The sequence below is a fragment of the Populus trichocarpa genome, chromosome 10, assembly GCF_000002775.5.
Source record: "Populus trichocarpa isolate Nisqually-1 chromosome 10, P.trichocarpa_v4.1, whole genome shotgun sequence".
Taxonomy (NCBI): domain Eukaryota; kingdom Viridiplantae; phylum Streptophyta; class Magnoliopsida; order Malpighiales; family Salicaceae; genus Populus; species Populus trichocarpa.
In genome coordinates this window covers 11,455,184-11,478,981 of record NC_037294.2, presented here as the reverse complement: position 1 = coordinate 11,478,981, position 23,798 = coordinate 11,455,184, and the positions used below count along the sequence as shown (strand labels likewise).

General features: G+C 36.4%; 2 protein-coding genes and 1 long non-coding RNA gene across 7 annotated transcripts; 2 read left to right on the top strand and 1 right to left on the bottom strand.

Annotated features, from left to right (window-relative positions):
• The first annotated feature begins 253 nt into the window (after positions 1–253).
• On the top strand, positions 254–7,898 carry LOC7459029 (protein TIME FOR COFFEE). Of its 4 annotated transcripts, none has more exons than XR_002984320.2 (13): positions 254–687; positions 782–1,270; positions 1,353–1,540; positions 1,633–1,945; positions 2,100–2,499; positions 2,600–2,660; positions 2,777–2,869; positions 2,993–3,257; positions 3,386–3,452; positions 3,549–3,615; positions 3,697–4,056; positions 4,153–7,065; positions 7,729–7,898. XR_002984320.2 is itself a non-coding variant. In XM_024610519.2 (12 exons), exons 1-12 carry the CDS (start codon positions 591–593, stop codon positions 6,592–6,594), a joined length of 4,839 nt encoding a protein of 1,612 aa, XP_024466287.1. In that variant the 5' UTR covers positions 254–590; the 3' UTR covers positions 6,595–7,245. The 4 variants fall into 4 exon arrangements, 2 of the variants coding, with proteins under 2 accessions (XP_024466287.1, XP_002315782.2); XR_002984321.2 differs by having other exon boundaries at positions 7,403–7,898; XM_024610519.2 differs by lacking the exon at positions 7,729–7,898 and having other exon boundaries at positions 3,700–4,056; positions 4,153–7,245.
• Positions 7,899–12,859: 4,961 nt separating this feature from the next.
• On the bottom strand, positions 12,860–18,216 carry LOC7496584 (vacuole membrane protein KMS1). Of its 2 annotated transcripts, none has more exons than XM_024611172.2 (8): positions 17,694–18,216; positions 16,998–17,209; positions 16,630–16,708; positions 15,889–16,188; positions 14,643–14,788; positions 13,991–14,107; positions 13,502–13,681; positions 12,860–13,337 (listed from the first exon to the last, which is right to left on the bottom strand). In XM_024611172.2, the coding sequence occupies exons 1-8, from the start codon at positions 17,758–17,760 to the stop codon at positions 13,161–13,163; spliced, it is 1,278 nt and encodes a 425-aa protein (XP_024466940.1). In that variant the 5' UTR covers positions 17,761–18,216; the 3' UTR covers positions 12,860–13,160. The 2 variants fall into 2 exon arrangements, with proteins under 2 accessions (XP_024466940.1, XP_002314707.2); XM_002314671.4 differs by having other exon boundaries at positions 14,643–14,800; positions 17,694–18,215.
• Positions 14,699–14,989, top strand: LOC127905845 (uncharacterized). The gene is made up of 2 exons (XR_008060318.1): positions 14,699–14,847; positions 14,894–14,989. It is a non-coding gene; the product is annotated as an uncharacterized LOC127905845 (long non-coding RNA).
• Positions 18,217–23,798: the final 5,582 nt, after the last annotated feature.

Genomic DNA, 23,798 nt, shown 5'->3' with positions numbered 1-23,798 from the left:
AAAAAATATTTTAAAAAATAATTCTAACTGAACATGGAAAGCTTGAGCATAAAGAAATAAACAAGGCGGCCACGTGGAAATACTATGCAATAAAAAAGTTAAGTGGTCGCTGAGAGGCAGGGTATTAAGGGTTGCGATTTTGCCATGTTGGTGACAGCCTATCAGAACCGTATGATGTGTCGTGCAATAATGGTTTAGATCTAACCGTGGAATACACCTAAAAATCGTGGCCGTCAACTAGGCCTTGGCAGTAAGTTTCAGAGTGATATGAGATGAAATATAGCTAGAAAAGAGGGTTGAGAAGACGAGAACACAAAAGGGAAGAGAGGGAGAGAGAGTGAAGGGGGGCTGGGCAAGTAGAGAAGAAGATAAGTGAAAGCTAGGATGTTTCAACACCGAAATTTTTTCTTGGTCGAAAATCCTTGATTACCCCAAAAAAAAAAGATCACTTGTTCTATAAGATCAAATACATCGGTATTTCTGAAAAACCCAGTGAGCCAGACTCAATTATGCGTGGTTTTTGGTGATATGAGAGATGAGATAAACTTTCTGATTACAAGTGATTTGTTATTAGAAAGGCAAAGAAAGAGATGGATAGAAATAGAGAAGCAAGAAGAGTGGGTATGGCAGCTAGTAATGGTTTGTCTAGAAGAAGACACAGAAGTAGCAGCCTAAGAGACTCTCCAGGTTTGATTTCTCATCAGATCTAACTCTCTTTGGCTCCTGTTAAATCAAGACCGTTCGTATTAATTCTGATGTGTTTTGGTGTTCGTTATTGCAGAAGATGATGGACCAGTGGAGTTGCAAGAAACAACGAAGCTGCGAGATCGAAGAAAGGATCGAGATCGAGATCGGGATCGGGATCGGGATAGAGACAGGGACCGGGACCGGGACCGTGAGAAAGACCGAGATAGAGATCGTATTAGCGGCAGGAGTAAGAGGAGGAGAGGGGAGAGACTGATGCACGGGAGCAATAAGGAAGATGGAGAGCGAGACGAGACCTCAGACGAAGAGAGCGTTAATGATGACGAAGATGAAGATGACGATGATGCGGTTGGTGTTGCAGGAAGTTCCATGAGGATGCTCCCACCGAACCCTTCTTCTTTATCTTCTTCTTCTATGTCTAATCATCATCATAGGAAGAGCTTTCCGCCGCAGGCAAAAGTTTTTAGAGCCGCGCCGACGATGACGAATACCACTGCTGCAGTTACACCGTGGAAGGCTACTGATGAGATGATTGGTGTGTCGGTTCCTAGAAAAGCTCGGTCAGGTATAGAGTTGGAAGAGATTTAATATACAAAGGCAAATTTTTCAATTTTAGCTGATTGCTGATTTTTGGTTTTCTTTTGCAGCATCTACAAAGAGGTCACATGAATGTTGGACTTCAAGTGGTGGAGTTGGTAGTGAGCAAATTCACCGTCAAGCTTCAATATCTCCGGTAAGATCGAGTGGACCAGCTATGTTAGCTTCAGCTTCAGCTTCTCCGGCGGCTCCTGTCTCTCCTCCATCATCTTCCAATGCTTCAGTGAAAAAGAAGATGGTCCGTTGCTTCATTTCTACAGGATTTTGCCTTTTCTTTTAATAATTTTTGGGTCAATAAACTGACGATTGCTTTTACTTTTGCTGTTGTAGAAACCTAATGGACCGAAACAGAGACCTCCTAAATCTTCTTCAAAATCTACTTCTGCACAAGATGAGATTGAGTTTGAGATCGCTGAGGTGTTATATGGGTTGCTGAGGCAACCTCAAGGAGCTACAAAGCAAGAAATCATGGGAAATGATTCGATCAAGTTTGATTTCAGAGAAGCGAACCACAATAAAACTACCAGTGATGCTAAATCCAGAGTTTCCTCACCGATCTCCAACTCACAGTCCACTGTTCCTCAGCCATCTTCTATCCCACCATCTAATTCTAGTTCTTCTGCTGCTCCCATGTCTGCAATTGGTGAGTTTTCATGAGCAGAAGCGGTTTCATTTTCTTCCTCAATGCTCTGGCGATTTTAAGGGAAAAGGATGTGATTATAGCAAAGGTTCCTCATTTTGATTTCATTCCTTATGTTGATGTAATTTTTTTTTTGGGTTTTGGTTTCGATTTGCAGCACCTAAGAGGAAAAGACCGCGCCCAGTCAAGTATGATGACGAGCATCCCACAAACTTTCCTGCTCGTAATAGTTCCATTTTGTCAATAGCCAAGGTTGACGTTGATCAGCCTGCAAGAATTGATTCTTCTAATTTAGAGAACTCGGGATCTGCAGCGGAAAATGGTGGAGTTTCACATGATTTATTGGCTAATCAAGCTGCTCCCGCAATGACAGAGGCGCAGCTGCAGGAGGCGGTTAAGCTGGAGAATCATCCGATATCGGATTCTAAGCCCACGACTGAAGAATCAGAATGTAGAGATTTGGGTGGACTGATAGAAGAAACACGGTCTCCGAAGAAGGAATCTACTCCTAGTCTTAGATTGGGTGATGATTGCGAGAGTTTGACAGCAAATAAAGCGTGAGCATCGATTAAATGGACGCTTGTTTGATTTTGATCTTCTTCGTTGTTCTGAACCCTGGGATCTGATTTTGGTTATCCCGGATGTTTTTTCTTACAGGAATTTGATGGTCTCTGAGATTGATAGTCAGCGAGAAGAGAAGTTTCAGATAGATCTGATGGTGAAGATTTATTCACAATTTTACAATAATAATACTTTTCCTCTAGGAAAATTCATTTCTGGGATTGTAATCTATATATATATATATATTTATTTTTTATTTTCATCGAGTCACAGGCTCCTCCTCCATCAAGGTCATCTCCAGAAAGGGACAGTGAGATTGATTTTGTGGCCGTAGATCCTAAATCTATGGTCACATATGGGGAAACGGTGAGTGGGACCACCTTGTACTTTCTGCTTTTTATGACTTATCTGCTTATCTGTTTGTTATGATGCGGTTTGTGAAAAATTAATGATGTTGGTTCTTATGCTTTTGCTTGTTCAATATGGCAGGAAAAGAAGCCTGTGATGGTCAAAGAAGATGAGAAAGCATTGAAAGTTGTAAAGGAAGATATAAATGTGGAACCTGTAGAGAAAAAGACAAAAGTTATTGGCGAACAAGTTGAATCCCAGAAGCCAATTGTTAATAAAGAGAGGAATATTGATCTCCAGCTTGATCCAGGGAAGGGTGATAGAGATAGCGCCACTGTTACTATAAGTAGAAATAAGCTGCTTCAGCATGTGCAGCAGCAGCAGCAACCCAACACAGAGAAAATTGGTAAAAAAAAAATAGCGGATTTCTCCTCTTCTTTTTTTAAATTGAGAATTGTTGTTCTCGTCAAATTTTTCCAATTGGGTTGCTGATTCAATTTTTTTTCGTTCCTCTTTTTTCTGTCCCATTCTCAGCGCAATCCAGTTCTTTACCTTTGCCAATGTCCATGACTGGCTGGCCCGGTGGGCTTCCTCACATGGGGTATTGTCTTTTGGGTGTTGTTTGATTCTTTCATTCTTTGGCCGTACAATGCTTTAGATTCTCTTCTCTGGGGAAATGACATTTTCGTATCGGCAGATATATGGCACCTCTACAAGGAGTTGTATCCATGGATGGAAGCACTGTGTCTTCTGCAGCCATACAGGTATGTAACGCTTGTTTGAGCATCTGGAAAAGAATGTAATCCCTCCTCCATTCTGATGGGTATTTTGTGAACTTGTTGCAGCCTCCTCATTTAATTTTTAGCCAACCACGGCCAAAAAGGTGTGCAACACATTGCTACATTGCAAGGAATATTCATTGTTACCAGCAATTTACAAGGATGAATCCTTTCTGGCCACCAGCTGCTGGTTCTGCTTTACAATATGGGGCTAAAGCGTGCAATATGAATGTGGTGCCATCCGCTGACTTGCATGCAGGTAGAGGTGTGAATTCTGCGCAAGAAAAGGGACAGAGTCTTGCCATTTTTCCTGGTCCCTGTGGGAAGGAGAAGAATTCTCAAGGTGCCAACATTGCAGAAGCTGCACAGAGAAAGCAGATTTTGCTCCAGCAAGCCCTGCCGCCAGGTGCTCCTAGTAATATCATGGTATGGTCGTCTCTTGAGTTGTAATGTTCTTAACTCTGTGATCTGTCCATGGGTTTTGGTTTTTTGAGTGTTAGTTTTCCTTTTGTTAAATTCCAGCATGGACCCACTTTCATCTTCCCATTGAATCAACAACAAGCTGCTGTTGCTGCTGCTGCAGCAGCAGCAGCAGCTTCTGTCCGACCTGGAAGTGTGAAGTCTCCTCCTGCTGCAGGCAGTGTGGCCTCTTCAAGTGTCTCAAGTTCTGCTTCAATGAGTTCCACAGCATCAGCTATAGCTGGTCCTACACCAATGAGCTTCAACTACCCGAATCTCCCAGGCAATGAAACCCAATACTTGGCAATTATGCAGAATGGAGCGTTCCCGATTCCCATACCTGCTCATGTTGGGGCCGCAGCAGCTTATAGAGGAACCCATCCTCAGGCAATGCCTTTGTTTAATGGATCGTTTTATTCTTCTCAAATGCTCCATCCTTCACAGCTTCAGCAGCAGCAGCCATCCACTAAGACACAACAAAGCCAACAAGGCCATCAAAATCCGAGCATTACCAGTGGTTCCTCATCATCCCAGAAGCATTTGCAGAATCAGCAGCAGAGATTGTATGGCAGTGGAGTTGGTGGAGATGGCGGAAATCTGCAAGGTTTTCCTGGCCCTAAAAACCAGCTGCCCCATTCCCTGCCAAACCAGCAACGGCAGCAGATGCAAAATCAGAATGTTTCTCACCAAGCTCGTCAACTCGAGAGTGAATTTGGTGGTGAAGACAGCCCTTCAACTGCTGACAGTCAAGTCTCCCGTCCAAATATGAGTCATTATGGCCAGAATTTAATGCCAATACATCCAGCAAACTTTGCTTTGATGAATCCCACACCGATGAGTGGTGCCCATAGTGCAAGTGGCAATACTAGTGAAAAGAAACCCCAGCAACCACAAACACAGATCTCTAAGGCTGGGGCTGAACCTTCAACCTCTCAGGCTTTTGCCATGTCATTTACTTCCATCAATGGAACCACTGCTTCCCCGGGACTTGATTTTTCATCAATTGCACATGATCATGCTCTTCTACAAAGCCTCCCAGAGGCAGCAAGGCATGGATATCACTTAATTGCTGCTGCCCAAGCAGCACAGCAGAAGAAGAATTACCGTGTTTCTGAAGAAGGGAAAACTGGAGGAAATGACACTTCTAACGTGGAAGAAGAGAGGAAGGCCATTGCAGGAGTAAAGGCTCCATTAACTGCTGGGCAGTCAATTGTGTTCTCTCGGGCAGATTTAACGGACTCCCCCATTTCAACAATGCCAGTCAACAATGTCATTGATAGCTCAGCCCGAACTCTTAACCTTGGGACTACTCCTGCTCGGACCTCTGGCTCTGTTATGTCAGCTACTATCAGTGGTGCAAATGCACCAAGTATACAGCAGCAGATGCAGCGGAATCAGCAGCAGCAGCAGCAGCAGCAGCAAATTCTTCAGCTTCAGAAGCAGCAGCACCAATTTGTGGCTGCAGCTTCCTCTCGTAGTAAAACCCCAGCAACTAGCAATGGAAGTGCTTATCCCGATCATATTTCATCATCATCAGCCATGGCCACCAAGTTCCCTAATCCACTTTCTGCTTTTCCTCAAAATTTTGTTCAAAACAGCAGTAGCCCTGCTCAATCACCCCAGTGGAAAAATTCCGTGAGGACCACCACCTCTCAAGTTCCTTCTCCATCTCTAACCCCAGCTTCACCAACCCTCAAAAATCTTCCCCAACAACAAGGCCGAACACAAGGAGGTCACACACAGATATCTTTTGCGGCTAACCAAAAACCATCTGCTTCGCCACAAGGGCAACCAAATCCCAGCAGTAACCAATCCCCATCTCCTCCGATGATGGTTGGTTCTCCCACAACATCAATTTCTAAGAGTGCAGGTGGAAGTCCGAGGACATCCGCTTCCACGGGTAACAAAGGTGGTCAATCTTCTACGTTATCATCTCAACAATCCAACTCTGCATCAGTACCTGTGCAAAAATCGTCTCCAGTTGGGGGAAGAAATGTTCCATCAATCCTTGGTCATCCTCACAACACCTCTTCATCTAACTCTGGTACAAAGCCTCAAATGTCACATCAACAGCCGCTATCAAAGCATGCACTCCAACAGGCTCAGGCTCAGCTAATGTACACTAATGGTTATATGCAAGCTCATGCGGCAAGTTCAACAAATACTACACCAGCGGGTGGTGGGTTTTATCTCCAAAGACACCGTAGTGATCAGCAGCAGCAGCAATCACAAGGCACTTCAGCTACCTCCTCTACAGGGATGTTGTCATTATGTCCTCCAGTCACACTTGCCTTTACCAGTAGTACTGATCCTGCAAAGGCAGCTGCTAACAATATGAAAGGAGGTGGCTTACCTTCACAGGGTCTTATCCATGCCCAATTTGCTGCTGCACATCCCGCTGGAAAGCCGCATCAGATTTTACCTGCTGGCTTCTCTTATGTTCATCCTGTTCCCACTGTGGTTCAGGTGAAACCGGCAGAGAAGAAACAACCTGCTGGCGAATAGAATCATGTGCCTGGTGCTTTAGATGGCAACCTGCGGATCGGAGAAGATTGAAAAAGACTAGTAGATTGGTTTGATTGGGGATTTTTCAATTTATGAAGGGAAAGCAATTAACAAGCCAAGGAAATGACATTTTGAATGCCTTCTGGCAGAATGAAGGGGTGAGAAATGTTCAAGGAAGCACGCCATGTGGATCCGAACCCAAATTTTGGTAAAATGAAGTTGAACCAATGGGGGCAGTAATGTTGTCTGCTGACTGGACTTGCTCGCCGTGCGTATTATCTCTCTCTGTACACCTGTGTCTATAGGCTGACAGGGTTGATGGTCAGGTCTAGTTAAATTTGATTGGTTTGATGACGAGAGGCTGGGAATGAAAAGACATGGGAAAAGATTGGTTCAAGTGTTTTTGTAGAGAAAAAGAGGAAAGATGGACGTGGAAAGGTGAAGAAAAAGAACTACCTTTCCCTCTCATGGGTCAGTTATTTTCTCCACTGTGCTAGATTTTCCATCCCTTTTTTATGGGGTCTAATTCTATTTTCCTGAAAGCGCATTAGGCAGTATCTTCTAAAACAACATATATATCGTGCAGTGGATGGTGTATATGAATTATGTCTTGCACATATAAAAGTAAACCCACCCAATTTTTTTATTTAATATCTGTCTCCATCCTTGTTTTTCTTGTGTGATGGTGTCATATTTTAATTTCTGGGACAATTTAGTCGTGCTAGGTTTATAGAACATCGTGGGATTTGCTGTATTGAATTGAGGGGGTGATGGTTTGTCATATTTGTTGAGAGAGGTTGTTTTGCAGATACACCGGCGCACCTTGCCTGAGGAAGGTTCAAACTTGAAAACAAGAGCTCCGATTTTGGCTTGCAATTATTTGGTTTTTCACTTATTAGTGTAGTGTCCATGTTGCATAAAACCCTACTTTGCCTTTGCGAAATCGTGAAGTACTACCACGTCATCTCTTGACCCTTGAAAAGGGGTTTGTCACTTTATGGTCTTTGTCTTGCACGTTGCCGTTGCCGTTGCCGTTGCCGATTCTTGTGGATTGAATGTGATGACGTTATCTCTCACAATGTATTGCTCTGTAATTGTCTTTATTTGTTTGTTCTTTCTTTGTTGTTTTTTCAGAGGGGTGCTCTGTGGCATGTAGTTATCTTTGCGGTAAAATTAAAAGGAGGAAGCATGTACGAGATTTAGTTATGTCTGCAGGTGCTTAAGATTGTAGGAGGATCGATTTTTAAAAGTATTTTTTATTTAAAAATACATTAAAATAATATTTTTTTAATATTTATGTCTTATATCAATATATTAAAATAAAAAATAATAATCTGAAGTTAAGATAAATTCAAGATTTTTTATAAACATCACACCTTAAGGTTGCAATTGTGTCTAGAATAGATGATTTTGTTGAGACCCCCAAAGCCAAAACCCAGGATAGCAAAGGGAAGGTTCGCGGGAGAAATTAAAATACTGTAAACGAAAGATATGATTTGCTACCAAAGTGGCCCTCGCTTGTGGTCCCCATTAGAAGACAGCTTTGGGGCCCACGTTCTAGATTAGCGACGTATGTGCTGATGTGTATATCCTGCCTGGAAGTGTGACTTGCGGGCTCCTCTCTTCTACTCGTGTTACCCCACCTCTCTTTTATCCTCTTCAGCTTTTATTTTATTTAACGCGGCAACATCTTACAGTTAATGGAGAGTGACGCGTGTCTGTCACTAGAGAGAGAGAGAGAGAGAGAGAGAGAGAGGAAAAGGTGAAGTGGGCACTCCAAAGTAGAATTGAAATTACTTGCCCATGATACGAATGTTTTGTTTTGCATTACAGTTTATCTATCTGTCTTTTAAAAAAAAAAATTTAATTCTTTTTAAAAGATTCAATTTAATGTTTTTTTTATCAATTTAATATTTTAAAAAACAATATATAATACACTCCCGAACATGATGGAACATCATCATGCAAGTGTTCGGAGGTGATGAGAATATTTGGATTTTGGCCATTTCAGGTGTTCTTTAACTCTTAGCATGATTGCCCCTTAATTTCTGTCCCTTGTTATTTTGAACCCTTTTAAAGGGTTTAAGGTCCCACAAGAGAATCATTTTAAAATGGAAAGAGCGACCCACCCATGCCCACTTCACTATTGCGCTTGTGCAGCTGCTTTCGAACATTTGAGGAAGCTAACGCTATCACACCCAGGATTATGTCCTTCCATGTGTGTATTAATAGGGTGTTTAAGAGATTAATATAGCAATTTGTCATGCTAATACGTAGTTTTTTTTTTTTTTTGGTAATAATCGGGGCTAATAAGCCCTTCTAAATTGAACGAGTAACAGTAGACCCAATCAGGTCATAATACAATAAGGGATAAAGCCCGGACGGTGGTTCTTCTAACACATCTGATCCCCTGTCTAATAAATCCCTAGTTAGCCCATAATTTGCCAACCAATCGGCCACACAATTGGCCTCCCTATACACATGATAAGTTGTTACTTCCCAATTCCTCCCTAACATACCTTTAATCTGCATAATTATATTATAATTCTTGTCCACTCTCACACTATCCCCATTAATGAGACCCACTACAACTTTGGAATCGGATTCCAAATCCACCTTCCTAAACCCTCTATCCCATGCAAGTTGAAGCCCAACATAGACCGCCCATAACTCTGCATTAACTGACGAACAAATACCAATATTCCTTGCAAAACCCCCTATCCACGCTCCCAAATGGTCTCTAATCACTCCTCCAGCACCTGCCACTCCTGGATTTCCTTTGCTGCATCCATCCACGTTTAGCTTGATCCGCTCTTCTTGTGGGTATTTCCACCCAACCTGAGTATCTTCCTTACTGCTTCTTCCCTCATCATTACCATGCCTTTGAGTAAACTCAGTATCCCGGACCATTCTTTTTATAGCAAGAATAGCCCTAAACCAATTACCCTGATCTACTCCAAAAACTCTATTGCACCTTTCTTTCCAAATATACCATAGAGCTATTTCGAATTCCAACGACCAAGCCCCATGATCCGTATTTCTATTTCTGGCGGACATATTTGATACCAGCCATGCATACCAATTTTGACTGAAGAATAACTCTCTATTCTCTACCTTTACGAACACCTCCCAAATTTTGCGAGCTTTAGGGCAATCGCGCAACGCATGGGTTAATGTTTCCACTTCAGTACCACAATGATCACAAAATCTATTAGCTGTTAAATGTCTCCGATATCTCAGGTCATTGGTCATAATAGAATTATGGGCTACCGTCCAAAGAAACACTTTGATACGCTCCATGCCTTGCCACTTTCTAATCAACCTCCAAATAGGGTCTTGATCCATCTCCCCCCTTTCCTCTAAAACCATATAAGCAGTTCGGACTGTAAGCTTTCCATTTAAAGAATGATCCCAACCCACCGTGTCGTCTATTCCATCTTGCATTGGTGGAGTGTATCCAACAATGCTCATCACAATTTGCATAGGAATTAGATGGGCAAACACATCCCATTTCCAATTGCCCCTATCATCCACCATATCAGCCACCGTATAATCAAGAGTTTCTACCTGCACCTCCCTCTCTAAATGATTAATGATAGGCCCATAACTCTCCAACCAACTGTCTCTCCAAAATAAAATCCGTTTGCCATTCCCTACATTCCAGGTTGCATTCTGGTTCACCGTGTCCCATTCTTTACAAATGGCCTTCCACAACACTGAGTCAGACGGTATTGCCACCGGATTACCTTTCCTTCTCCTAGTGCTCATATACTTGTCCTTTAGAACTAATACGTAGGTTAACATGGCAGATAGTGTGTATTGAGTTGTTAACCATAACACCAGTAGAGTTATCAACGTATCTCGAGTCAACATTATCATTTCTAAAGTCAGTGATATGTAATCAGTGTTTAAGAGCACTTTTTAAAATACATATGAGCTATAAAAACATTACATTTTAAGATTTGAATTTTTTAAATGATTTTAATATATTGGTATTAAAAACATGAAATGTTATTTTTAAAAATATCATTTTAATATTTTTCAATCCAAATACGTACACTCTTATAAAAATACATGATCTGTATTACAAATAAAAAAAATATTAAATTGATATTTTTTAATGTTTTCTGATAGTTTTAATATCTCGATCTTAAATAAAAATTGTTTTAATATATTTTCAATTAAAAAACTATTTTAAAAAATAGTCTTCAAACAACAATAAAAAATAAATTCACAGCAATCTAGAGTGTAACCACAATTCTTGAAAAAAAATTGGAGGAATTATTAGATATGTTTGTACTCACTTTCCTCACATAAATTTCAATTTCAACATAAAAGTTATTCATAAATTCTATCTTTATATGAGAAAGGAGAATAAATTCTCGGTATAGTGAGTAATTCTTTATGACGTGGAAGAAGATGAGATGCTCGTGAGAGCTTTCCTTTCCTTCGTTTTTTTTTTTCATTTGTTAATTTTTGTGCGTGAGAGATATTTTTTTTTTAGTTTAACGTGGATGTCTAGATCAGCTTGCACGTACCTCGACTAATCCCACGGGCCCTGAAGTTAACGACCATGTAAGCCTCCAGTGGCCATCATATGAGTAACCACAGGGCTCGAACCTGAGACCACAGAGGAAGCAAACCTCTTGGTCCCAAGCTCTTATTACTGGGCCACCAACTAGATGGTTGTGAGAGATATTTTTTAGTATTACCTATTATGAGTGAATTTGAATTTTTCTACAAAATGTATGTCAACGACAGTTTTTTTTTTTTTTAGAAATAAAAAATAATCAGTCCATAAAAATTGTTAGTTCATTTCTTTGTTCTTGATTCAACGCAATAATTAGTTCTTGGTTGTATGTTCTTTCCATCTTCCCAAATCTTTTCTTTATCATCCCTCATTTTTCTAGTCAATGATGGTTTCCCTGTGTTCTTCATTTCATTTTTGAACACATAGACACGACCTTTCATGGGAATCCAGCAATCATTACGCAAAATAATTGCATTTGTTGACTATAAAAAGAATAAATGATTTAATCCATATAGTGGGTAATGTCTTTATAATATCTTTATATTTTTAATTGGGTTTATTATGTCCATGCATAATATTTCCATACAAAACGATAGAAATACCCCGTGCAAGAAACTAAAATCCAATTATGTTTGTTAAAAATTAAATATACATAAAAAAACAAATTTTAATATCACGTGATAAATTTTTTAAAAAATATATATTTATTTTTAATAAATTTGATGTACTTTGAATTTCTCATGTGAGGACATTTTTTTTTACTTGTATGAAAATATTTGCTAATAGAATAGATTGAAAGATAATCTAAAATACAGAAACAAATAAAAAACTGGATTTAAACTCATATAATTATGAATTCTTTCAAGTTCTTAAATATTCACTAAGCATTCGTTTCTTATTATTTAATTTCTTATAACTTTTTATTTATTTTTTATTATTACTATATATCCGATCCAACCAAACGCTATTGCCAGTTACCAAGTTCATGTTGTTTTATTTTAATAGAAATAAAGGAACTTATATTTTGAGGATCAACTAACCCAGTTGGGACTAAGGGATTTCTTTCACCCATAATTTTTATCAATAGAAACTAAGCTCGGAATTAAATCATGATCCAATCCAGCGGCGCACCTTTCAATTTCTCACCTCTGTTGATGGTGATTTTATATTTTTTTTCCCTTTCGGATTGAGAATATATATAATTCAAAGCATTACGTAATTGATGATTGCATGTCATTCTATATTTCTATTATCATTAATTATCGAGTTTTGGCAGTTGAGGAGGAGACAGATTGTTCTCATCCTGAAACCTTGATTCGTAAAACTGTAAGAACAAGTTCAAGAGATTTTATTGGCAAAAAGATTTTACCAGCGTGCGGTACTCCTCCGAGTCAAGCTGGCACACTGCTAACCACCAACCTCAAAAATTAGAAGGTTTTATTTCTCACAGCATTCCTGGATTCAAGAGGTTTTTGTAAGAACTTTAGTAAGAGAGAAGAAAATCATCTCTGCTTTGTCTGTGTATATTAACGTGCAGGAAACGAGGTCTTGAAATTAAGAGACATGAAGCAAGCGGAATACGCCCATTATACATTCAATGGCATCAAACAAATTCTGAGATGGTGAATCCGTATGTACAAGAGAGGCTAAAATTCAGAGCATAGGCATGCAAACCCATTGACGAAACCATACAGCGTTATATTAGAATCCGAAAAGTTTAAGCACTCAACGATCAATCACCAGATAATTTGTCTTGCATTTCCAAAGAATAATAATAGTAAGTTTCCGCTAACATGTCAACAGTTCTTACCAATGGGTGAACAACTACCCAAAATAATGCCTCTCCCAGTATGACACTGGCCATCGTGTTCCTATTTTATACAAGCTTCTACCAGGAACTTGCTGATGTAGACAGATTTTCAGCGACTTACGAAAGAGCTGTTACTTTAACTTCCCTAAGCTAATTGAAAAAACGAAAAAAAAAAAAAGGAAGAAAAACAGAAATGCATGTGTCATAGTTCTTTCGGTCAGGCTCCTAATCTGAATGTGTCAAAGCTGATGCACTATTTGTCAATGCACCTATCTCCTTCTCCTGCTGTTTTTTCAGATAACTCTGTGCAGTTGAATTCACAATTTTAAAAAAGAAGTTTAAGAGCATGAGCCACACAACCGTGTTCCACATTCCAGCAAATGAGAAATCCCAATTTTTGACCTGGGGATGAATGAACAAAGAGGGCATGTAAATTAGAAACAGACCTGACAATCAATGCAATATTGCTGAGAATTAAAAGCATTTGAATGCAAAAAAAAATTGCACCCTACAGTCAACTTATACAAGAACCATCTAGATGTAGCTATTGCGGTCAATCAGGGTACCTTCATATCTGAGGATGCAGGAGGTGCAGGTGCCATATATTTTTCCTTCATTGCATGAAGTTTTGCTGTGAGGTGAGGCAAAGCAGGAGCGAAACCAGGTATAAGGCTGAGTACCCAGATCAACTCATTCTCTATCCAGTTAAGAAGTTGATTGTTGCAAACAGAAATAATGAAAATCGTCTGCCAAAAAAACAATCGACCAAGAGTCCGATCACAAGCAATTCAAGAATAAAGCAGCATCCAACACCACCTTTTAGCAGATCAACATTAATTTCAACTCTTGATTTCCATTTTCCCACCATATTTTAAAGTACTTAACAATATTATCAATGCTAAAAATTCATTTATACCAAACTAAGAGAACTAGGATGGTCAAAACACCAATCACAGAATTGAAGCTTCAAGCACAAAAGCACCTAAAACTTGTTATAAGCTGAAAGTTTTTAAAAGGTCTGAGAGATATAAAGAAAACTTAGATATATCACAAACCTGTATGTGAGTTTTAACAATTGCTTTTCCAATCAATGTTGCTGCAAAGAACTTCCAAAATGGAACCCCGAATTGTCCACACATAATGCCAGCAAGGTCAAATAGAGGATTTGGCACCTAAAAATAGTATAACTCATCAGCAAGTTGCACATTAATAAGGAATGAATATGGCATGAACAGATACTAATCAACGTCGACTTGTTAGTACCAATGCCATGTATCTGATGACATAGAAGAATAAAATTACTTTGTTCTTATGTTTCATGAAAAGCACACCTCATAAATACAATGAAAACAGTAAGAGTAGAGCCAATATTATCTAAAAATATAATTTGTAATTTGAACAAAATTTTAAAAATTGTAAGAAGCCAGGCCCATTTGTTATCAGACCTGGTAGTTGCCCCACATGAACACTAAAACAATGTCAAATTATTAAGGAAATATTGCACCTGTGAGGATAGATTACAAACATTAAACAGGTTTAAAAAGGGCAATTGAATGCATGTCAGAGCATTTCAACTAGGAAGAGTCAGTAAGGATCTTAATGCAGGCATGAGCACCAAGAGAACAAAAAAAAGTCTCTCGTGGAACAATCAGAGCTATTTTCAGAAAAAACTTAATAGTATAAAATATAGATGGGCATTGCACTAACCGAAGCAAGCACTAAAATCGTGAAGAAGTTCAAATGTTGAGAGTGGGTCAGAAGCCAATGTTTGATTGCTGTGAGGCGAGTAGCTATGATTCCACTATTTTCATCTAAAGAAGCATCCAATTCTTCCATGGCATCCAACTTGCTACCTGATATACGTGCTGCTCAAAGCGATGTAATCAATTTGCAAGAACAATTATGCTGAGAGGTTAACATATTAAATCAAATACATGCAAGAACAATTATGCTGAGAGGTAAACATATTAAATCAAAACTAATGTTCAGCAACTACCATACTCTCACCAATGACAACAGATAGAATAAACAGTTTTCTCATAAAGAAAAAAAAAGAAAGAAAAAAAGAATCAGATATGCACTTGAGAATAATAACCCATGATATTTTTCTTTTTTTCTTTCAACATCTTGATATTGAGGTGCATCTTGATATTGAGGTGGATTTGGTTACAGCCAACTCCTACTAGTAGGGATTGAGGCCTTGCTGTTGTTGTTGTTGTTGTTGTTGATAATAGTAATAGAAACATGTTTGGTAATAAATAGGGGTGGCAATGGGTACCCGCGGGTCATATTTCTTGATATACGTACCCTACCCCGTTACCTATCGAGTAAAAAATTTAGATATTCATAAACTATCATCAGATTTCGGTTATCTATATGGGTATTCATTATCTAATTATTATTTATGATCCAATAATAATAATCAGATTTAAATTATAAAATTATAAATATAACATCCGTGTTTTATTTTAATATTAAGATGTGTATATATCATATTGTATTAAAAAAAATCTAAATGTTCTACAAATATATCAATATAGTGTAAAAATATATTTTGGGTTAGGTTCGGACAAGTTTTGGGTCAGGTTTGACAATATTCATACCTTACCCACTACTCATTGGGTAAAGTAACAATCGAAAAAATATCCATCTATTCAGGTTGATATCTATTAGGTTCGGATTAAATTGTCTCCCTAGTAATAAATGGGGTTTAAAGATCCTAGGTTTCATATAATCTCAAAAGTGGAAAAACCAAAATAGTCCTCTGTATAATCTGTGAAGAAAATCATGTCTGATACCCCAAACTATCATATTAATCCAGACATTCAGTCCGATAGTATGACATCAACCTCAGTGCATATGGATGGTCACAAGATCAGAAGATAAGCATTTCATTCTCGGCAATTGTTTTTACCAGATAAATGTATTACAAATGCAGAAACTTAGCGCATACCTGCCCTTGAGATAAAATAAGGAGGAAGCTCCCCAAGTGCAGTCCCAACGCCCCACAAAATAGCCTCTATCTGGACCTGGAACAAAATGCTGCTAATAGGAACCCGCAATCCATGTGAGAATGGAAACACTGGGTCCCCAAACTCCTTGCAATCTTTGCCAAGCCATGAAGGAACTCTTTTCAGCTGTATTGTATCATATGGAGCACTTTTTAAATCAACTCGGCCACATTGCATTGCCTTGATCGTGAACAAGGCAATGTGAGGACCCAAATAAAGAACAAAAGTATGCAAACCAGATCCTGAAATAAAATTTAAGAAAACAAACAAAAGAAGAGATAAGAGATCAAGTTCGGTGAATTGCAGATCTAAATTAATTTATGTGAATGAAGCCAAAACAATAGACCAAAAATCATGTGAGAAGTAAATTGACACACTTTACAAGCACAGGGCACAGCCTAACTACCATGCAACTAGAGTTTATCAGGCAAGGATAAAGAGGATGATAAAGATAAAGGGTCCCTTGTCCAGCTACAATGTTGGATTTTATGATTTTGAAAACCTTGGAATACAAAACTAAGAAAAAAACTTGTACTAAATTAACTTATGTGGCAAAAACATTATCAATAATTATGTGCACCAAAAGTTGCCCCCAAATTCGAAGCACTCATATAGTTGCCGACACTCTTCACTGTTCCCAATGCCAGAGTTTTTTTATATTCATCAAAGTAAATTTTGCTCACCAAGACCAATAGATGATGCAACGCCAAGGGCAATCCACCACAATCCAAATCGCAGATAATTAGAAAGTTCCTCAACATGCTGCAGAAACATGACACAGCAAGTAAGCAAAATCCCACTCTGTAAATTTGAAGTAGAGTGGTTAATGATGGAACAGCATGAATGCTCACAGTGAGAGAGATAAACAGCATATGCAGATCTTAATGTATTCACATGCATGGGAAAAGGTTTGACCATAGGGAACATTATAGTACCATGGCAGTAGCAATCCAAAACATACAAAACATAACCTTTCACTTATAATTTCATCCATAGGAACATAACTTTAAGTGAACTCAAAGTACCTACAATTTTCTATACGCTGCAATACCTTTTCATGAGGGCCGTCAATGGTCACAAGCACAATTCCAACAGCTGCTACCACTGTGCTTAATAGCATTAGCCAACCACCTTTAGCCAAAAGGTAGAATACTGATCTCTTACAGTATTGAACCATAGCCAAAACAAAAAACTTCAATGTTTTGAAGGGTTGTCCAGTCATCGTCAAATTCTCGAGTTCCTGCTGATGCCTTTCGTGAAGACCTGCAAAATACAGCAATTCTCTCAGGCCATAGAATTTGGCAGGTACAAAAATTCATTCCTTCAAAACTTCATATTGTATGGCGTTCCTGGTTTTCCTTTTCAACCGGAAGCAGGCCAACAAGTAGCAACACGAGCTCTCTCTATCATACACATTTTCTACTGTCAATATGCTGAGCTAAATTAAATTACCTACACGCTCACCTAATCATTTCCACCTTGTTCCGCCAAAATAAAACGGATAAAAAAATAAACTTTACCACATGGAAACCTCGAAAAATGAAGGCACAAGATATTCAAAACTGAAAATTTTCTTTTGCAGTTAGATCATGGATCTGCTTACATGGAAAATCCAGAAGGTTCAAATCGACGTAAAATTCATAGCAGTTCAATTCACGGATGATTTTTCTAATAAAAAAAGGAAAGACATAACTTGAAATCGAAATCATGAAAGTAAGAGCGGAAAGAGAGCGAAGAAGTAGCTTGCCTGCGATAGACATGTCCATGTTTTGAGAAGAGGAGGCCTTTGCTTCTTTGTCAGACCCCATTACCATCAAAACATGCTCCGATCAAAATCACAGAAAAAACCCCTCTATCTTCGTCTTCTTCTTAATTATAATTAAATAGTTAAAAAAAATCCCTCCTATTAATATAAATAAAAATTAATAGCAGGTGTTCTAATTTCCGTGATGATAATTATCACGAAATTAGAGCAAGAAAGGGGGGTTTTTTCCAGTGAAATAATTCTGTAGAGGTAGCTAAATAATAATATTTAAAGGTTAGACTAATTGCAGATCTAAGAAAGAAAAAAGAAACAGAGAGAAAGGAGATTGCTTTGCGTGGAGATCTCTTCTCTTGGTCAGTGGAGCATTTACCGTGCCTTCTCTCTCAGATAAGAGAACCCGCCGTCGCAACGCCACCAGAATAGTTCTCTCTCTCTCTCTCTCTCTCTCTCTCTCTCGAGTTTCGATGGACGATAAATTAAAAATAGAAAGCTGAAATCTTTTTCAAATGTGCACTTGTCGAAATTGCTTTAATACCCCGGAAGAAAAGAGGATAGAATTATTCAAGCATATGCTCCCATGCCAAGAATAGAAAAGGGTTAAATTATATTAGGTGTGGTAATTTAAATCGAATTCCATGTAGATCAACTGAAATTAATGAATGGTTTTTAATATCTGAAATTAGATAAATAGAATATAAATATTTAAATTTTAATATGATTAATAATTAATAAAATATAATAAAAACTCAATACATGGCTGCCAATTATCGTTTATAATTGCTGTAATCTTTTCATATTCAAAACAAGGGAGAAAATGTAAATTGTAAATTTAGAAAAAGTTATCACGAATGATGGTTTGATGATTCTTGCAGTATCTTTTACCTGCTACACCTTTTCGAATCTCACGAGGTGATAGAAAATAAAATTTTCAGGAATTTTTTAATTTAAATATGAATAATTTTTTTTATTATTATTAACGTGGGTGTCCGGTTCAGTTTGCGTGTACCTCAACTAATCTTACGGATCTTAAAGTTAACGACCATATAAATCTCCGGTGACTATCATACAAGGAAAGCAAACCCTTTAATCCCAAACTTTTACCATTAACAACCTATAATATAGTTATAATTTGTCTTTATTTTAAGGTAGATAGGTGAATTTAATCCTGATGTACAAGACTTTACTTAACCACAAAACAAAACAAAATATGAATGAAATTTATTGATTACAAAGATCATAAATTATTTTTCACTACATGAAAAGTTATTTGTTTTTTTAATTATCAAAGATTGTATTTATATTATCAGAGATTTAAAAGGGGACCAGGCGATGAAAAATGTTTTCCGATATCCTATTGTATTCATGCGCATGTTGGTTATTTATTTGTAATTAATGAAAAACATTCTGCGATGGTCTGAGAAGGGAACAGGCAATGCCACGAAATATAAACTCAATCTCAAAATAAAAGATGAGGATTTATCTTAATTTCTTCAAGCGTTGTAGAGAGAAAACATAGGCGTGTAGATTTTAGCTACCTCTACGAAGATGTCTTGATTGATTACAAAGATGAGGATTTATCTTAATTTCTTCAGGCCTGGACACTTCAAAAAAAAATAAAAAAAAAATCTAGGGCTAAATATCCCTACAAAAAAAAAATATCCTGATTTTGAGCTCTAGAAATTAAATTATTCTACATTGGCCCCCGTTCACAACCATGGTGTCTTTCCATCTAGTTAATAAGCGTTTTTGTAACCATCTAGATAGTGGCCCAGTGGTAAGAGCTTGGAACCAAGAGGTTTGCTTTTTATGTGGTCTCAGGTTCGAGCCCTGTGGTTACTCATATGATGGCCACTGGAGGCTTACATAGTCGTTAACTTCAGGATCCGTGAGATTAGTCGAGATACACGCAAGCTGGTCCGGATACCCACATTAAACTAAAAAAAAATAAGCGTTTTCGTTATTTTGTTGATGGCAGCAAAGGTCTTGCTGATGTTTGAAGACAGAAAAATAAAAGGCTAACCGCTAAAATTATGGCAAACTCCAAATCAAATCAACAGTCAAGCCGTGCAAGTCAAGAAGAAGAAAACATGGATGAAGTCTCCTGAGACGCCATAAAATAACAACGAGGATAATTCATTCGGTGCTGATCTTATTATAATTAAAAGTTTCTGTAGCCTCCCGCTATTGATGTCCACTACGGCCAGTCTAATCAACGATATTGACTGCTTTACGCCTTTCCACCTGCAAACAAAAGCCATCCAACCGCTAAATAGTTGTTTTGGAATTGAGTTGATTGTAATTTAAAATAATTTTTAATTAAAAATATATTAAAATAATAATTTTTATTTTTTAAAAATTATTTTTAATATTAATATATTAAAACAATTTAAATTTTTAATAAATCTTTTAAAAACACGATTTAAGCTTTAAAGCCTCTAGCATCCATTAAGCATTCAGTTTTTGAAATATTTTTTATTTAAAAATATATTAAAGTAATATATTTTTTATTTTTTAAAATTTATTTTTGATATTAACATTTTAAAATGATTAAAAAAATAAAGAATAATTAAAAAAAAAAGAATAAGAAGAAAATTATCACATGTTTGGTTATTATTATATATCTCTTTAGGCAGTTTGATGTATCTTCGAGCATTGCCTATTCCGCGTCACCGAAAATCTCACAGACAAACAAAAACTCGAGGGAAAAAAATTATTTTCGCTTCCCCAAAACTTCGAACCATTTTATATGCGTATTTATCGTGGATCGAAGAGGACAGAGCAGAAAAGCCTTTCTTGTGTTTTTAAGAATATAAAGAAAAAACTAAAACGGAAGGGGGATTTACAATGCCATGTTACTTTAGCTCCAGACACGTGTGTGTTTGTAATAGCGACAATTAAGTTATTATTTCGCCCTTCTAACCAAAAATATTTGGATGGGCTGTGGGAAGCATTAGTTTCTTTTTTCTTTTTTTTTTCACGGTAAATTAATTGTACTGCTCTTAAGAGCAAAAATAAATAAATAAATTGAGATTTAGAGATTGTTTAGACTTTTTAGTTTTAAAGACATGGTAAAATAACTATCTGCTATTAGAATAAAAAAACTATAAATTAAAGGACAAATTTCATCTTCAATCTTTTAATTATTATATATTTTATTTTGATTTTTTTTAATTTGATTTTTTTTAATTTTATTTTATTTTTATATCAACTTTTATCCTTATTTTTTTTAATTAGTATTTGCTTTTTTTTTTCTTGATTTATTTTTTTTATATGTAGATTTTATCTATATTCTTTTTATAAATTTATACACGTAAGAATTAGAGGTCATGAAGTTTGGATAAAAAGAAAGAAAAGATAGGCTTGGCCGTAGCTAGACTTGTAAGAGAAAATGACCACTTTAAGCTTGTCAGGTAACGAAGACGGGTAGTTTTCAGTGGTGCATGCTTGGAATAATAGAATAAAAAAGAATATTGGTGGTTAGTAGATGATGTTTCTATGTTTTTTCTATGTAACTCAAGGGTGAAAGAGTAGCAATTAAGACATCATCAATACTAACAACATTTCAATAACTATCGTTCTACAATTTAATTAAATTTATATGATTTTCAAAAACCTATTTATCAGTATGCTAGTAACGTCTTCAATAGAAGTAGCGTGGTAACAAAGGATTTGAAATCTATACAGCAGGTCTCGAATTCGAGTCAGGGCGTATATTTCTTGTAAGAGTCTGGAACAGCCGGGGTTTCACTCACTCATCTGGACCCACAAAATACGCTTTTCAAAAAAAATTTTCCTCAAATCTAAAAAAAAAGTATGCTAGTAACCCCGCAAACATATAACTTGTAGGCAAATATCTTGTAGGTTGGTAATTTACAGGTGGTGAGGTGGTGATTAGTAGGGCTGTAATTGTAAACTTGCAATTTCCTTTATAATCCAGTAGGTTTGGAGTTTCATTGCAAAAAAAAAAAAAACATAAATGACTAAAAATACACCCATTCATGTTTATGCGTCAAAGAATTCTCGTGGTTGTAATAAAAAAATAATCATCAAATTAATGTAGATTCTTTAATTATAAATTATTAAGTTATTTTTTTGCATTCAAAGCATTTAAATTTTTTAAAAGTTATTTTTTATATTAGCCCACCAAAACAATTTAAAAGACAACAAATAATAATTTTTATAAAATAATTAAACCTTTTATAAAATATAATTTGAAACACAATTCCCAACAACCTAACAACAAGCGCCAAACCATTCCATTACTCTTAACTTCGCTGAAGAACATATAAGAGAAGGTTCCAGTTGATGTACCAAGCTTCTCATCAATGAATGTAAGTTTTCTTGAAATTCCATCAATGATTAATTAAAGCTTTGTTTTCTTACCTTCAACGTCTGCGTGTTGCTTAAACCACAATTTAACAGTACTAAGTATTGAATTTCGATTGCAATTATACCGGAAAGGTAGATAGTACTAGATCAAAGTGATTAAAGGTTGTTAATAATTTAATTTTATTACCGTGAAATTAATCAAAGTATGTATACGCTGGCTCAAATATCCATATTAATAATAATAAAAAAAAAGTTATTAATAATTAATCCTTGCAACTCGTCTCTCAACTTCCCTAGACAAATTGCAAAGTCTGGTTTTGCAAGTTGATTTTAGTCCCTTTTAATTTACTTAGGCCATGTTTGTTTCCCGGAATTTATTTTCCGGGAAACCGCTTTCCAAACTTTCCTGTGTTTGTTTGCCATTAGGAAAATTGGTCAACGAAAAACACTTTCCGGTCAACGGAAAACACTTTCTGGTCAACGGAAACACTTTTCGGTCAACGGAAAACACTTTCCAGTCAAAGAAAAATTTGGTTTGATTTCTAGGAAAGTGTTTTCCTTTTTGGCTGTGTTTGTTTTCCGGAAAGTGGTTTCCGGGAAACCACTTTCCAAACTTTCCTGTGTTTGTTTGCCATTGGAAAAGTTGGTCAACGGAAAACACTTTCCAGTCAAAGGAAAATTTGGCTTGGTTTTCAGGAAAGTGTTTTCCTGAAAAATTTGGGCGGAAAACACTTTCCGGAAGTTGTGAAAAATTTAGAAATGTCATTATTTGCTGATTATATCAAATTTGATCCTCAAACTTTTGATTGCTATATATAATTTGTTTTGAATATTTATTTTTCAATTTCATCTCTTAAAATTTAATTTTTATATTAATTTTGGTCCTTATTTTTATAATTGCTATTTGCTTTTTCCTTATCATTTTTTTATTGAAATTTTTTATCTATCAAATTTGGTCCTCATTCTTTTGATTTTTACTTATTTTATTTGAAATAATTTATGAAATGTTAATTATTATTATTTTAATTTCTTCACCTTTTATTTTTTTTAATTTTTTAGATTTGATCTCTATTATTTTGATTATTATTTATTTTATTTGAGATAATTTATGAAATTATATTTTTTTTCAATTTCATTCTCATTCAACTTTTTAATTTGTAAGATTTGTTCCTTATTATTTTAATAAACTTGAAAAAATAAAACATTAATAAGTTATTTTTCAGCTCATTTTCCATAACATAACCAAACACTGGAAAATGTTTTCCAACTTATTTTCCATTACACTACCAAATATCGGAAAATACTTTTCCGGAATTCACTTTTTCCAGAATTCACTTTCCAAAAAAAAACTACTTTCCTGCAAACAAACGGGCCTTAGTCAGAATCAAAACAACAAAAACAGCACTAGAATAGTGGAGCGCATCCAGTAGTTAATCCAATTTATAAGAATTAGAGGCTAATAGGTGGACTACTTTGCGGCCCACTATCCAATCATCTCCTCAACATTTTGTTTAGAAGTTTCTTAATTGAGGTAGATACTCTGTGTGCATTTGATAATATACAATAAGGTGTGTTTTAATTATTTTTTTTAGTTATAAATATATTAAAATATTTTTTTCAATTTTAGTATATAAAAATTATTGAAAAACATTTTAAAAATTCAATTTAATATTTTTTTCAAATAAAAAATAAATTAAAGAACAGTTTGAAAAACAAAAACTATAAGGAAACATAAAATCCCCGCAATAATTATGTTTG

Coding starts and splice junctions, on each gene's coding strand:
- LOC7459029 (XM_002315746.4), top strand. CDS start 591: ATGGATAGAAATAGAGAAGCAAGAAGAGTGGGTATGGCAGCTAGTAAT. Junction 688..781: donor CAGCCTAAGAGACTCTCCAG/GTTTGATTTCTC, acceptor TCGTTATTGCAG/AAGATGATGGACCAGTGGAG. Junction 2,661..2,776: donor AGTTTCAGATAGATCTGATG/GTGAAGATTTAT, acceptor ATCGAGTCACAG/GCTCCTCCTCCATCAAGGTC.
- LOC7496584 (XM_002314671.4), bottom strand. CDS start 17,760: ATGGTAATGGGGTCTGACAAAGAAGCAAAGGCCTCCTCTTCTCAAAAC. Junction 16,709..16,997: donor TTGACGGCCCTCATGAAAAG/GTATTGCAGCGT, acceptor ATGTTTCTGCAG/CATGTTGAGGAACTTTCTAA. Junction 14,108..14,642: donor CGATTTTAGTGCTTGCTTCG/GTTAGTGCAATG, acceptor TACTATTTTTAG/GTGCCAAATCCTCTATTTGA.